This window comes from Phocoena sinus, chromosome 4 (genome assembly GCF_008692025.1).
Source record: "Phocoena sinus isolate mPhoSin1 chromosome 4, mPhoSin1.pri, whole genome shotgun sequence".
NCBI lineage: Eukaryota > Metazoa > Chordata > Mammalia > Artiodactyla > Phocoenidae > Phocoena > Phocoena sinus.
In genome coordinates this window covers 96,735,091-96,750,912 of record NC_045766.1, presented here as the reverse complement: position 1 = coordinate 96,750,912, position 15,822 = coordinate 96,735,091, and the positions used below count along the sequence as shown (strand labels likewise).

Below are 15,822 nucleotides of genomic sequence, written 5' to 3'. Positions count from 1 at the left end.
AGTGAAATCATGACTAAAATTCTACCACGCCCGTTTAGTTGAATCACTGTAGGAAAGCGTGTAGTTGTGTTCTCATCCAGGTAGGTACTTACCAGAAACTGGCTCACTCACTCTTGGGTCAGCTAAGGAGAAACAGCAAAGACAGAGTCAGAGGTTATTAGGTAAGTCCCAGTGTTCCAGTGACATAGTGAAGAAGATGGGTGCTTACAGTTGTTAAGGAATCTTGCAAAACGGTACACTCTTACTAAAGTCCAAATTTGAAAATTGTATATTTTGTTTTGGGAATTGTTCTCCAGTGGAGAATCTCCTCCGCCACGTACTCAGCTGTATCTTTTATATGTGATTTGTGTAGTTACTAGTTTTCATTGCTGTTCTAGATTTTACTTCCATTTTAAAATCTTCCTCTTTTAGTTTCATAAAAAAAACTATTGATGATAAAATCACCAAGATGCCATGAACTGCATTTGGTGTACAAAATTATACACTAATGCTGTGAGTACAGATGTATCTCATTAAGGAATTGAAACTTAGGCCAAATTAGAAAATTTCACGGCTGTTCATCATAAAAAACTCACATGAATTCCCTTTCTGGATACTGTGGCTGAGCGTCTGATTCTGATTCTAGGCACAGATTCTAGGCATAGAGAGGAGCATTCATGCACTATTGAGTATAGACTGACTATATGCGTTTTTTCTTTTAAACTGATATGCCTAATGTTTTTCTGACATCAAGATAAATGAGGAAAAACCCAAGGGGTGTTTCCTTAAGGGTACCTTCATCAGTTTGCTTTTTCAAATGGATGGTTTTTTTTAAATCAAATGCTTTACTCAGTGTTTAGCTAGGTTTCAAACAAGCTATGCAAAACATGGTGACCCTTTATATCCTTGTTAGGAATTACTGCTGATGTGATTACCTGATTCAGTACTGAATGCCACCGTGTTGCTGGGTGGGCCTTCACCAAGTGGGTTTTTGGGTTTCACCTGGAACTCATAGCTGTGTAGGGGGGAAAAGAAACAAACAGAAAACAGAAATAATGTTCTTAAGTGGTAGGAAACAAACAATTTTCTTGTCATACCGACATTCTTCCTGATTCTGTTTTGAAATCATGACAGTGAATGGACATATGTTCTAGAAGAAGCTTCAGGAAAGAAAAATTCCTTTAATTCTACTGTTCAAACGGCTTGTCTAATTGTTTTCTAGAAGAAAAGGGTTAAGTTAATAAAAAAGATTGTTGTCTTTTAAAAACTCCAAATTAATAGAAATAGCTGGGCAGGTTGCTAATGGACATACAGGAAAAGAGGTATGTGGTGGACCCAGGCTAATTCCAGTAACAAGGAGCCTCAGTTTCCTTCAAATGTTTAGCTACTTCCTGGGAGCGCAGAATAAATTCCTTTTTATTCCTTATTATCCCAACCCTGGGTATAGCCATAGACTTAGGCAGTGTTCTTCGTTGTGGGGTTTGAGCTACCCATGTCAGAATCACATGATAGAGCTACACTGGGGAAAGTTTGTTTAAAGTGCAGACTTCTTGTTCCATTCTAGCTACTGAATCCCTTTTTGAGGGGTTCCAGAGAGGTATTTATAATAAGTTCCTGAGGTGAATCCTGTGCCCACTGACATTTGAGAACTACTAGATAAGCTATGGGAGCAGATGTGCATGAAAATATTTTGTTGCAAGAAGTTCCTGGTTATATCTCCTGGAACTTGGGTCTTCTGTGGATCATAGGAAGCCACGATATATTCTGAATAGGGGCATGGTAGTGTCCTTCTATAAACTAGATTTATATGGGCCAGGCCCTTAACCCTTTATGTTAAAAAAAACAAAAGACAAAATAAGCCCATATCCCTTGCAGTTATGTTTGATTCTGTCCTTAAGAATTATGCACTAAATTACTATGCAATATTTGACAAATTTCATCCATAGAATACTCAAGCAGAGCAAACCCTTTTAAGTTCAAACAGTAAAGCTATTTGCTGTTTGTCTGAAACGAAGAGTTCCTTTCAGTAGCAGACTTAGCAGGAAAGTAATTTTGAATGTAAAACCAGCTTGAGTCAGCTGATAGAATTGATTGAGTTTCAAAATTGTGAAAGACTTTTGGGAGATAATTCCTGTTTTTAAAAAGTTTGTAATTGACTAAGAGTGCAAAACACAAAAAATACTTTAGAAAAAAGTGAAAAACAGAAGGATGACAGCTCTTAATTTGGTACAGAGGATACCAAGTGAGCAATAACAGAAGTTTCTGGTGCTCAAGGAGTCAGATTTTTGACCATTGAGGTACTGCTGGAATCTGTAAGGAAGACAGATTCTAGCATTAAAATGTGAACATTTTTTGAGTGCCTACTATGTACCAGATACTACATAGGAAAAGTAATACACACAAACCCCGAGAGATAATTATTTTCCTATTTTTCAGTTAAGAGCAATGACGCTTTTAACCATTGTACTCTTATTGTCTTTGCTTTTCCAAACTTTGTGATATGGGGATTAAAACATGCAGGGTTTTCATTTATTTATTTTAAAAACTTTTTAACATCTTTATTGGAGTATAATTGCTTTACAATGTTGTGTTATTTTCTGCTTTATAGCAAAGTGAATCAGCTATACGTATACATAGGTCCCCATATCTCCTCTGCATCTTTATTCCTGTCCTGCCCCTAAGCTCTTAAGAACCTTTTTGTTTTAGATTCCATATGTATGTGTTAACATATAGTATTTGTTTTTCTGTTTGAGTTACTTCACTCTGTATGACAGGCTAGGTCTGCATCTTTATTCCTGTCCTGCCCCTAGGTTCTTCAGAACCTTTTTTTTTTTTAGATTCCATATATATGTGTCAGCATATGGTATTTGTTCTTCTTTTTCTGAGTTACTTCACTCTGTATGACAGACTAGGTCCATCCACTTCACTACAAATAAATTTCGTTTCTTTTTAGGGCTGAGTAATATTCCATTGTATATATGTGCCACATCTTCTTTATCCATTCATATGTCGATGGACACTTAGGTTGCTTCCATGTCCTGGCTATTGTAAATAGTGCTGCAGTGAATATTGTGGTACATGAGTTTTTGAATTATGGTTTTCTCAGGGTATATGCCCATTAGTGGGACTGTTGGGTTGTATGGTAGTTCTATTTTTAGTTTTTTAAGGAACCTCCATACTGTTCTCCATAGTGGCTGTATCAGTTTACATTCCCACCAACAGTGCAAGAGGGTTTCTTTTTCTCCATACCCTCTCCAGCATTTATTGCTCATAGATTTTTTTTTAATTAATTAATTAATTTTTGGTTGTGTTGGGTCTTCGTTTCTGTGCGAGGGCTTTCTCTAGTTGCGGCAAGCGGGGGCCACTCTTCATTGCGGTGCGCGGGCCTGTCACTGTTGTGGCCTCTCTTGTTGCAGAGCACAGGCCCCAGACGCGCAGGCTCAGTAGTTGTGGCTCATGGGCCTAGTTGCTCTGCGGCATGTGGGATCTTCCCAGACCAGGGCTTGAACCCGTCTCCCCTGCATTGGCAGGCAGATTCTCAACCACTGCGCCACCAGGGAAGCCCTGTTTGTAGGTTTTTTGATGATGGCCATTCTGACCAGTGTGTGGTGATACCTCATTGTGGTTTTGATTTGCATTTCCCTAGTGATGTTGAGCATCCTTTCATGTTTATTGGCAGTCTGTATATCTTCTTTGGAGAAATGTCTATTTAGGTCTTCTGCCCATTTTTGGATTGGGTTTTTTTTTTTTTTTTTTTTTTGATATTGAGCTGCATGAGCTGCTTGTAAATTTTAGAGATTAATCCTTTGTCAGTTGCTTCGTTTGCAAATATTTTCTCCCATTCTGAGGTCTTTTGGTCTTGTGTATGGTTTCCTTTGCTGTGCAAAAGCTTTTAAGTTTCACTGGGTCCCATTTGTGTATTTTTGTTTTTGTTTCCATTTCTCTAGGAGGTAGGTCAAAAAGGACCTTGCTGTGATTTATGTCATAGAATTAAAACATTCAGGGTTTTTAGAGTGAAAAACTGCACATGAAAGCATTTTGTAAACTAATCAACTGGTAGAAGGTGCCATTGTCCTTTGCAGTAAGACTGCTGATATAAAGCCACCCATCTCACTCATTTAAATAAATTGCACATACATGGGGTGCTCTGGCATAGAATACTTTCCACAGATTAAATTCTAGCTCAGAGGCCTGATGAACTTATTAAAAAAAAAAATGGTGAACTGAAAGTGGAAAAAGAAATCACAGGCACCTGGACTTGGATTCAAGCAGGCAATGCATTCCACACTCCAGGCCATTGCCAAAAAGCTCTGTGCTTTGGCCAAGTCTGATTGCTGAAATTATTTCCATGTCTTTTTATTTCACAGTTATTTACACTTCAGCTATATTTGTAGAATGGCCACAAATATTGATAAGCTACTTTGGGGGATTGTTTTTTGGTTTTTTCCCCACCGTTTTAGGATACTTGACAAGTTTTGAAGAAATCATTTTAAATTAATTAACTGCATGAGAACTAAAAGGCACATATTTTTGGCTGATTAAACAGAAAATATATAACAGAATATATTTTAAAAGGCAAAATCTTTCCCAAGAAGCACATTTTATCACAAGATTTATGACACTGTAGGTAGAAGAGAGTAATGTCTCAGAGAAAATATTGATTATACATAGGGAATAAGCATAGGATTTTAGCTGTGGAAAAATCCCATAGAGGAGAAGAAAGTTATTTAAAATAAAAAGTACAGAATAAATAAAACTTCAAATAAAATGTTTGGAAAATAAAGTTAAGGAAATTTTACAAATACTAGAAAAAAAGTTGAAAAATGAGAGAAAATATGGAAATGAGCAGATTTTTTCAGGGAATATAAAACTAGTAGGTTCTAGAAGAGAGAGGAGTGGAAAAGGAGGGTAGAAAATTATCTTAGAAAGTTTTTAAGTGATTTCCCAGAATTGAAAAACATGGGTTTCTAGATTTAAAAGGCCTAATATTTGCCCAGCAAGGTGAAAAAAGAAAAAAGACTAAAGCAAACAAATTGCAAAATTTCAGAGTACTGGGATAAAGACAAGATCTTAAACGTTTCTGAGAAGAAAATAGGTCCTATTCAAAGGATGCAGGACCAGAATGACGTGACATCTCAGCAGCTCTAGAAGTTAGAAAATAATGGAACAATGCTTTCAAGCGTTCATTTTATCCTACAATCTATGTTTGGCTAAACAACAGTATCAGAATAAAACATAGATATTTTCAGACACGTAAGAACTCAAAAATATTATCTTCCATAACCTTTCTTCAAGATGTGTTTCTCAAGAAATTCCAGAAAGCGAGTAAACAAGGAAGACATGGGATATAGGAATTAGGGGGATTCGACAGAGGAGAGAGGCAAAAGATGATGGTGAGGGCTTCCAGGAGATGTTGCCATAAACAAACGCAGGTAACAAATAGATGACTTGAGCACTTGACCGTTTGGAGAAATAGTCAGTCTAGACATATGGATTTAATTAACAGAAGAAATAGCTAAAATAATTGGGAATGAGAGAGGCAGGACTAAGGTGGTAACATAGGAAGCTCCTGAGCTCTCCTCCCCTCACAGACACATTGAATACACAGCTGCACATAGAGCAATTCCCTCTGAAAGAGATCCAGAAACTAGCTGAAAAACTCCTGTGCATTGGGGAAATGAGAGAATACCCCCATCAAAATGGGTAGCAAAGGCTGAGACACACTTGACATAAATCCCATCCCTGACACAGCACCATATAATCAGGAGGGAATCCCCAACTCCCAACTTCTTCCTGAGGAGCAAAGGGTTTGTAACCCACATCTGCATCCCAGCTTTTAAGACTCTTACCTGAGGGATGGGTCCCCTAAACATCCAGCTCTGAAAGCCATTTGGGCTTGTGTTTATGAGACCCATAAGGATATAGCAAATCCACTTCTTCACAAGTGCATGAGCACTCACTATGGCAGAGCAAAAGGGCACAATCACCTATCTCAATATTTCTCTGAAAGATGTGTGTTTATCTTCCAGTGTTTAAAGCTGCAACCTGAGGGTCAGGATTTTAATTTAGCAAGCTCTGGGGGCTGTGATCCTCTCTGGAGACCAGGGGAGCCATTGGATGCTCTCCCACCTTCTCTCTCCAGCCTGCTCAAAGTTGCTAGTATCTGCCTGGAAGGAGGTTGTAAACATGTCTGTGCCCTAGTCTTTACAGCTTCCATCCAAAGGGATGAGTCCTTGGATCACCTGGCTCTGATAGCCAATGTGTTACTTAGCCATTCACGAGTCCCACAGGACTGTGGCAAAGAAGCAGTTTTTAACTAGCTGCCCCCCAGGGCTCAGCACAGAGGAAGCAGGCAAAAATGCCCATCTTCCTATCTTTCCCTGAAAGGGGTTTATATGCATCTTTTAAAAGCTTGACACCTGAGGGTGAAGCTTTTAGTTTTAGCACATGCTTAGGGGTTGTCTGTGATCTTCCCCAGCAACAGGGAAGTTGGCATACACCTTCCCTGCCCTCTTCCTTCAGCCTGCTACAACAATAAAACCAAGCCACTAGTATTTCCCTGGAAGGGGCTCTTACAAATGGCTGACACCCCAGCTTTTGCAGCTGCTGCCCAAGGAATAGGTCTCCATATTGCCTGTCTCTGAGAGCCAGTGGACTTGTGTTCACAAATTCCACAGGACTAGCAAACAAAAAGCAGTTTTTAATAGATGCAGGAACACACTTCCCTACCCTATCTCCCTGCCCTAACTATATCCTGGGCCCAGCAGGCAAAAACAGCCATCTCCTAGTGTTTCCCTTGAGAAATGTAATATTTCCTGCCATATCAGTAAACAAAGGATGTCACAGTCATCAGCAATTGCAGCCCTCCAATGTGAGCCCTGAGGGAACTCAGGAAGGAAAGAATACCTGCCATCTAGCAGCCATCAGACTGCAGCCACTCCCTACAGTGAGCCCTGAGGAAACTCAGGATGTAAAAACACTGGCCCCAGATAGCTGAGGTGCATATCAAAGGAATGATTTCAGTAAGCCTAGACTCTTGCATCTTCCCATACAAAGAAAAGTGCTAAATTCCTTAACTTGGGATATCTGGTTTTCTTTAACAGTAATCTTTTGATGTTCTGACTACCTGCTCTTTGTTGCAAAACTATCCTGGTTCCCCGCCTTGCCTCTGCAGAGCAGTTCTCCCAGGGTTACTTGAGATGCTGCCTCCCAGGCTTGAAGTCCTAAAAACGCCCACCAAATAAAATATAACTCTCAACTTTTAGGTTGTGAATATTTTTAAAGTCAACACCCTGGAAGCGGCTTAACTACATAATTTCCCACCTGCTGCCTAGGGCCCAGCTTATAATCAGCCTGCATGTAGATGCTGACTGTGTTCCTCCCCTTTGGGACACTCATGAGTTTTGGCATACCCCCAGCTACCAGGAGCCACTAAGAACAAAGAAAGTTGCTTGGACAATCTTAGAGGTTTGAGAAACAACTACGAGCTCAGGTTGGGCTGATTCAAGAGGTTCATTTCCTACCTGAGACCATTCTATTGAGACTGGGAGAGGCGGCTGTTTTATCTAATGTGCAGAAACCAAACAGAGAATCAAGGAAAATGAAGAAACAAGAATATGTTTCAAGGAAAATGAAGAAACAAGAATATGTTCCAAGCAAAAGAACAAGAAAAATCTCCAGAAACAGATCTTAATGAAATGGACAAGTGATTTACCCAATAAAGAGTTCAAAATAAGTCATTAAGATGCTTACCAAGGTCAGGAGAACAATGCGTAAACAAAGTACAAAGGGATAGAAAATATTAAAAAGTGCCAAACCAGAAAACACAGAGTTAAGAATATAATAATTGACCTGAAAACTTCATTAGAGGAGTTCAACAGCAGACTAGATAAGTGGAAGAAATGGTCAGTGGATGCAAAGATGGGGCAGTGAAATTCATCCAATCAGAGGAGCAATGAAAAAGCTTGAGAGATGTATGGGACACCATCAAGTGGATCAAGATATGCATTATATGAGTCCCAGAACGAGGAGAGGGAAAGAAAGAGGGTAGAAAGCTTATTCAAAGAAATAACAGCTGAAAACTTTCCTAACCAGGGTAAAGAAACAGACATCCAGATAAAGGAAGGCCAGAGAGTTCCAAATGGAATCCAAAGAGGTCCACACCATGAGACCCACATTAATTTTAAGAGATCCACATTAATGATAATAAAATTGTCAAAAATTAAAGACAAGGAAAGAATCTTAAAAGCAGCAGGGGAAAAACAACTTGTTATGTACAAGGGAGCTCCCATAGCAATATCAGCAGAGTTTTCAGCAGAAACTTTCAGGCCAGAAGGGACCAGCAGATATATTCAAAGTGCTGAAACTAAAAAAAAAAGAAAAAATTCTCAGCAAAGTTGCTCTTCAGAATTGAAGGCGAGATAAAGTTTCCCAGACAAACAAAAGCTGAAAGAGTTCATCACCACTACATCACCCTTATAAGAAATGTTAAGGAGAGTTCTTCAAACGGAAACAAAAGGATGCTAATTAGTAATAGGAAAACGATAAAGTATAAAACTCAATGGTAAAAGTAAATACACAGTTACATTCGGAATACTCTAATGTTGAAATTGTCATGGGTAAATCACTTCTAACTCTAATATGAGAGTTAAAAGACAAAAATATTACAATAACTAACTATAATAATTTGTTAATGGGTATACAGTGTAAAAATGTAAATTGTGGGGCTTCCCTGGTGGCACAGTGGTTGAGAGTCCGCCTGCTGATGCAGGGGACACGGGTTCGTGCCCTGGTCCAGGAGGATCCCCATGCCGCAGAGCGGCTGGGCCCGTGAGCCATGGCTGCTGAGCCTGCGCGTCCGGAGCCTGTGCTCCGCAACAGGAGAGGCCACAACAGTGAGAGGCCTGCATACCGCAAAAAAAAAAAAAAAAAAAAAAAAAAGTAAATTGTGGCATAAAAACAAAACGTGGAGAGAAGAGTGTACAAAAGTAGAGTTTTTGTGTGTTTGAAGTTGTCATCAACTTAAAACAGACATAAGACGTTTTATGTAAACCTCATGGTAACTACAAAGTAATAACCAATGATCGATATACACACACAAAAAAGAGAACAGAATCACAGCATAACACTACAGAAATTCATCAAATCACAAAGGAAGAGAGGAAGAGAGGAGCAAAGGAATTATAAAACAACCAGAAAATAATGAAAAAAATAGCAATAGTAAGTCCATATCTATCAGTAATTATTTTAAATGTAAATGGACCAAACTCTAATTAAAATACAGAGTGGCTGAATGGATTAAAAAACCAAGACCCATCTAATTCTCCTAAAAGAGACTGACTTCACCTTTAAGGATACACATAGACTGAAAGAGAAGGGATGGAAAAGATATTCCATGCAAATGGAAACCAAAAGACAGCAGGGATACCTATATTTATAAAAGACAAAATAGACTTTAAGCCAAAGATTGTGATAGGACACAAAGAAGGTCATTATATAATGATAAAGGGGTCAGTTCATCAAGAGGATATAACATCTGTAAACATGTACACAACATAGGAGGGCCTTAGTATATAAAGCAAATATTAACAGATCTGTGGAAGAAATAGCACTACAGTAATAACAGGGAACTTCAATGCCATGCTTTCAACAACGTATATATAGAACACCCATACAGAAAATTAATAAGGAGACACTGGACTTAACATAATGTTAAAGCAGATGGACCTAAAGGACATATAAAGAACATTCCATCCAAAAGCAACAGAATACACTTTCTTCTGAAGAGCACATGAAACTTTCTTCAGGATAAGTCATCTGTTAGGCTGCAAAACAAGCCTTAATAAATTTAAGAAAATGGAAATCATATAAAGTGTATTTTCTAACCACAATGGTAAGAAAATAGAAATCAGTTAAAAGAAGAAATTGGAAATTTCACAAATATGTGGAGATTAAACAACAAACATGCTACTGAACAACGAATGGGTCAAAGAAAAAAAATCAAGAGTAATCAAAATATATCTTGAGCCAAAGGAAAATGAAAAGACAACATACCAAAATTTTGGAATGCCTCAAAAGCAATTCCAAGAGGGAAATTTATAGAAATAAATGCCTACATTAAGAAAAAAGAAAGATATCAAATAAGCAACCTAATTATACACCTCAAGGAATAAGAAAAAGAAGAAAAAACTAAGCCCAAAGTTAGTAGAAGGAAGGAAATAACAAAGATCAGAGCAGAAGTAAAAGAAATAGGGACCAAAAAACAATACAAAAGATCAACAAAACTAAGAGCTGTTTTTTCATAAAGATAAATAAAACTGACAAACCTTTAGCTACAGTAACTAAGAAAAAGAACTCAAATAAAATTAGAAAATCAGAAATAAAAGGAGACATAACAACTGGTGCTACAGAAATACAAGGGATCATAAGAGACTACTATGAACAATTATACACCAACAGATTGGATAACCTAGAAAATTGTATAAATTCTTAGAAACATACAACCTACCAAGACTAAATCATGAAGAAATAGATAATTTGAATAGACTAATTACTAGGAAGGAGATTGAGTCAGTAATCAAAAACTTCCCAACAAACAAAAGCCCAGGACCAGATGGGTTTACCAGTGAATTCTAGCAAACATTTAAAGAAGAATTAACACCAATCCTTCTCAAAGTCTTCCTATAAATTGAAGGGGAGGGGGGAACTCCCAAACTCATTTTCTGAGGCCAGCATTACGCTGATACCAAAGCAGACAAGGACACTACAAGAAAAGAAAATTATAATCCAATATTCCTGATGAAACATAGATGCAAAAATCCTCAACAAAATATTAGCAAACTGAGTTCAACAGTACATTAGAAGGATCATAAACCATGATCAAGTGGGATTCATTCCAAGAATGCAAAGATGGTTCAACAGCCAGAAATCAATCAATGTGATATACCATATTAACAAAATGAGGAATAAAAATCTATATAACCTATGTGAACTCAATAGATTCAGAAAAAGCATTTGACAAAATTCAGCATTCTTTCTTGATAAAAACTCAACAAACTTGGTACAGAGGAAATGTACCTCAACATAATAAAGGCTTATATGACAAGCCCATTGAGCTAACATCATACTCAATGATGAAATGCTGGAAGCTTTTCCTCTAAGATCAGGAACAAGACAAGAATGCGCACTCTCACCACTTTTATTCAACATAGCACTGGAAGCTATTAGTCAAGAGAAGGAAATTAAAAGATGCCCAGATTGGAAAGGAAGAAGTAAAACTTCTATTTGCAGATGATGACATGACATTATATATAGAAAACCCTAAACGCTCCACCAAAAAGCTGCTAGAACTAATACATTTGGTAAAGTTGCAGGATACAATATTAATATATAGAAATCTGTTGGTTTTCTATATACCGAAAACAAACTATCAGAAAGAGAAATTAAGCAAACAATTTACATTTACAATAGCCTCAAAATTTACAATAGCCTCGAAAATAATAAAATACTTAGGAATAATTTTACAGAGATGAAAGATCTGTACACTAAAACCTTTAAGACATTGATGAAAGAAATTGAAGAAACAACAAATAAAATGAAAGATATTCCACATTCATGGATTGAAAGGATTAATATTGTTAAACTGTCAGTACTACCCCAAGTGATCTACAGTTTCAATGCAATCCATATCAAAATTCCAATGGCATTTTTCACAGAAATAGAAAAAACATTTCTAAGACTCATATGGAATCACAAAAGACCCTAAATAGGCAAAGCTGGAGGCCTCACATGTCCTGATTTCAAACTATATTACAAAGCAATAATAATCAAAACAGTATGGTATGGGCATAAAAAAAGACACATAGATCAATGGAACAGAATAGAGAGCCCATACATAAACCTACATGTATATGGTCAATTAATTTATGACCAAGGAGCCAAGGATTCACAATGGGGAAAGGCTATTCCCTTGAATAAATGGTGTTGGGAAAACTGGATAGCCACATGCAAAAGAATGAAGCTGGACTCCTATTGTATACCATACCTAAAAATCAACTCAAAATGGTTCAAAGACTTGAACACGAAACCTGAAATCATAAAACTCCTCAAAGAAAAAATAGGTGATAAGCTCCTTGATATCAGTCTTGGCAATAATTTTTGGATCTGACTCCAAAAGCAAAGGCAACAAAAGCGAAAATAAATAAGTGGGACTATATCAAACTGAAAATCTTCTGCACAGCAAAAGGAGACATCAACAAAATGAAAAGGCAACCTATAGAATGGGAGAAAATATTTGCAAATCATGTATCTGATAAGTGGTTAATATCCAAAATATATAAAGAACTCACAGAACTCAATAGCAAAAAAGCAAATAACCCAATTAAGAAATGGGCAAAGGACCTGAAAAGACACTTTTCAAAAGAAGACATACAAATAGCCAATAGGTACATGAAAGAATGCTCAACATCATTAATCATCAGAGAAATGGAAATCAAAACCCCAATGAGATATTACCTCACACCTGTTAGGATGTCTATTATCTAAAAGACAAGAGATAGCAAATGCTGGTGTGAGGATGTGGAGTAAAGGGAACCCTTGTGCACTGCTGGTAGGAATGTAAGCTGGCACAGTCACTCTGGGGAACAATATGGAGGTTCCTCAAGAAATTAAAAATAGAACTACCATATGACCCAGTAATCCCACCTCTGGGTGTATATCCAAGGAAATGAAATCATTATCATGAAAAGATATCTGTACTCCCATGTTCATAGCAGCATTATTCACTCTAGGCAAGGTATGGAAACAACTTAAGTGTCCATTGACAGAAGAATCGATAAAGAAATTATGATGTGTATACACAAACACACACACACATACACATACATACAGCTGACCCTTGAACAATGTGGAGGGTTACAGGTGCCAACCCCCCAAGCAGGTGAAAATCTGAGTATTGCTATCTCTGCCTCAAAAATGGAGGAATTGATAAATGACTCACCCAAGGGCAAGAAGCTGAAAAGTTTGGATAGAATCAGGACTCAAACCCTAATTCTTTTGATTCTGCATATTATGATCTCTAATCAAACACAAACTTTAGTCAAAGATCTGTAAAATGAAAATACAGGTACTGTATTTATTGAAAAAAATCCACATGTAAGTGGACCCATGCAGTTCAAACCTATGTTGTTCAAGGGTCAACTGTATGTATGTATGTGTATACACACACACACAATGGAGTGTTATTCAGCCTTAAAAATAAAGTAAATCCTGTCATTTGCGATAACATGAATGAAACTGGAGGGCATTATGCTAAGTGAAATAAGCCAGGCAGAGAAAGACAAAGAGTTCATGGTATCACTTATATGTGGATCTTTAAAAAACAACGTCAAACTCATAGAAACGGAGAGAGTAGAAAAGTGACTGCAAGGGCTGGGGTAAATAGACGTTGGTAAAAGGGTACAAACTTCAGTTGTAAGATGAATAGGATCTGAGGAGCTAATGAATAACATGGTGACTATAGTTGAAACACTGTACTGTATAATTGAAATTTGCCAAGAGATTATAATTTAAATGTTCTCACCAATTAAAAAATAGTAAATATATGATGTAATAGATATATTAATTAATTCAGGGGGAATCCTTTCATAATGTATATGTATATCAAGTCACGTTGTACGCTTTAAGTATCTTATAATTTTTTTCATCAATTATACCTTAATAAAGCTGAAAAAAGAAGAAAATTATTGAAAATTGTTGCTTCTGGCAAATGGAATTTAGGAATAGGAACGAACTGCTTTGTAGTATTTGAGCTTTAAAACCATGTACATGTTCTTCTGATAAAAATGAAAATTAAATTTAAAAAGCTATTTCTAAGACCTACTTCATCAAAATGAATATCTAAGTGGAGTACAGTCCAGGTGACAGCTGCAGTCAAGCCTTTGGGCCTTGTAGAGGACAAGCCAAATGAATAACACCCCTGGCAGAAGCCATGCCTGGTTTTGCCCAGATAGGTATGGATCCAAACAAAAACAATTTTCCCAGCTGCCCTATCAGAAAGCAGCATGGCTCTGTGGTTAAGGCCATGGGTTTTGGAGCCAGAAAGAGTTGGGTTCACAGCTGCACTAATGTGTAACTTTAAGGTAAGTAACTTAATCTCTCTGAGCCTCAATTTCCTCAAGTATAAAGATGAGGATAATAATGGTATTTGTGAGGATACTATCAATTATAGTAATTATAACCTCATAAGGGTATATGAGTGCATTTATGTGAGTGCAAACATGTGAGTTTCTTATGAGGATTAAATGAGATGATACATGTAAAAGCAAGGTACCAGGCACATAGTAAGTCATTATAAATATTCTCTAGTATTATATCTCTAAAAAATTATTTTAAAGGTGCTTCTATTCTTGGGGAATTTGACACACACTGCCATAGAACTCTCAAGGCAGAACTGTTCTATGTCCACATACTTGCTTTTGTGTTTGTAAAGGTTATAAGAAGGGCATCTGTGGTTCACGGGCAAAACTGACAGAGATAGGGAAGCTCCAACCTGTGGGATCTAGCCTGAGGTAAACCTCCAGGTCTGGTTAGGGCAGACACTTCTCCCCGCCTCCCCTTCCTTTGCTCCTCCCTATAACGATTTTCCTCTATTTTTACCCATAACATACAGGTGAAGTATAGTTTTCATTACTTGATAAACTTAACAAAAGCTCATAAACCTCAGGCAACCACTTTTTATATAGAAAGCCCCCCCCCCCCGTAGCTCTTTGTTGGTTTGAATTGTTTTGTTAGCTGATTGGCCCCTAGTGTCATCTTGAAATATTTGGGCCCCATTCAGGTTGGTTTTCAGTCAGAGGGAAAGAAAGGGAAGAGGGGAAAAAGAAAAAAAAAAAGAGTAAAGAGCAGTGGAATAGGGAAATCAAATCAGTCAGTTCTCCAAGGACACTGCAGGGTTATGGAAAGCATTTCTGGATACCTGCCATGTGCAGGCATTGTGCTGGCCTGGGAATACAGATGAGAAGCAAAGGGCAGAGCTGCGGAGATACTTCGAGGACAAAATAAGCCTAAATCGGACAGAAGAGAGAGGAGCCGGGCATCAGCAGGCATCAGGGATCATTAATTAGCTGCCTAGTAGGTCCTTAGGGACATTTCTTTTCTCTCCCATTTCTGTGAGGGGACACACAAATTCCAAATCTGGGCTGCACTCTAATTCCGTAGTGTTGCTATGAGTATCTCGCACCCCCTCCCTGGATACTGAGGAGCTCAAAGTGAAAAGGAATAAAAAGCAGCAGCATAGCACAGGGAGATCAGCTCGATGCTATGACCACCTAGAGGGGTGGGATACGGAGGGTGGGAGGGAGATGCAGGAGGGAGGGGTTGTGGGGCCATAGGTATACATAGAGCTGATTCACTTTGTTATACAGCAGAAGCTAACACAACAATGTAAGGCAATTATACTCCAATAAAGATGTTAAAAAAAAAAGCATATGGCGATATGAAAAGAAGAATTGCTCTTTTTAGAGACTAGTGGAGTTCCGTGCTCTTAGCTGTTCTTCTGCCTGATGAAAAGTTGCAAACCTGAGCAATCAACTCAATTTCTTCCTTCTTTAATGAGGAAGCAATTATTCTGCTGCTGCTCAGACCTACAATAAAACTAAATAAAATGCCCAGTGCTCTGGCAGCTTATTTTATTCCTTTCTACAGAGCCAACGAGAAGTATATTGTAAGTTCATACAGACTGCAGAGACCAGAATTTCACAAAAACCATATGAATAAGGGCATAATGGCCATTCCACATACCTGGTTTGTTCAATCAGATTTACAGTATACAAGAAGTTGCTGCCT

At 37.8% G+C, this 15,822-nt stretch overlaps 1 protein-coding gene across 4 annotated transcripts in view; it reads right to left on the bottom strand.

The window, feature by feature from the left end:
* Positions 1-15,822, bottom strand: part of ABI3BP (ABI family member 3 binding protein) — a 276,389-nt gene that overhangs the window by 5,023 nt on the left and 255,544 nt on the right. For all 4 annotated transcript variants that reach the window (XM_032631466.1, XM_032631463.1, XM_032631465.1 and 1 more), the window contains 2 exons: positions 915-994; positions 93-122 (listed from right to left, as the gene is read on the bottom strand). In XM_032631466.1, coding sequence (XP_032487357.1) covers positions 93-122; positions 915-994 — 110 coding nt within the window. The remainder of the gene's footprint in view (positions 1-92; positions 123-914; positions 995-15,822) is intronic.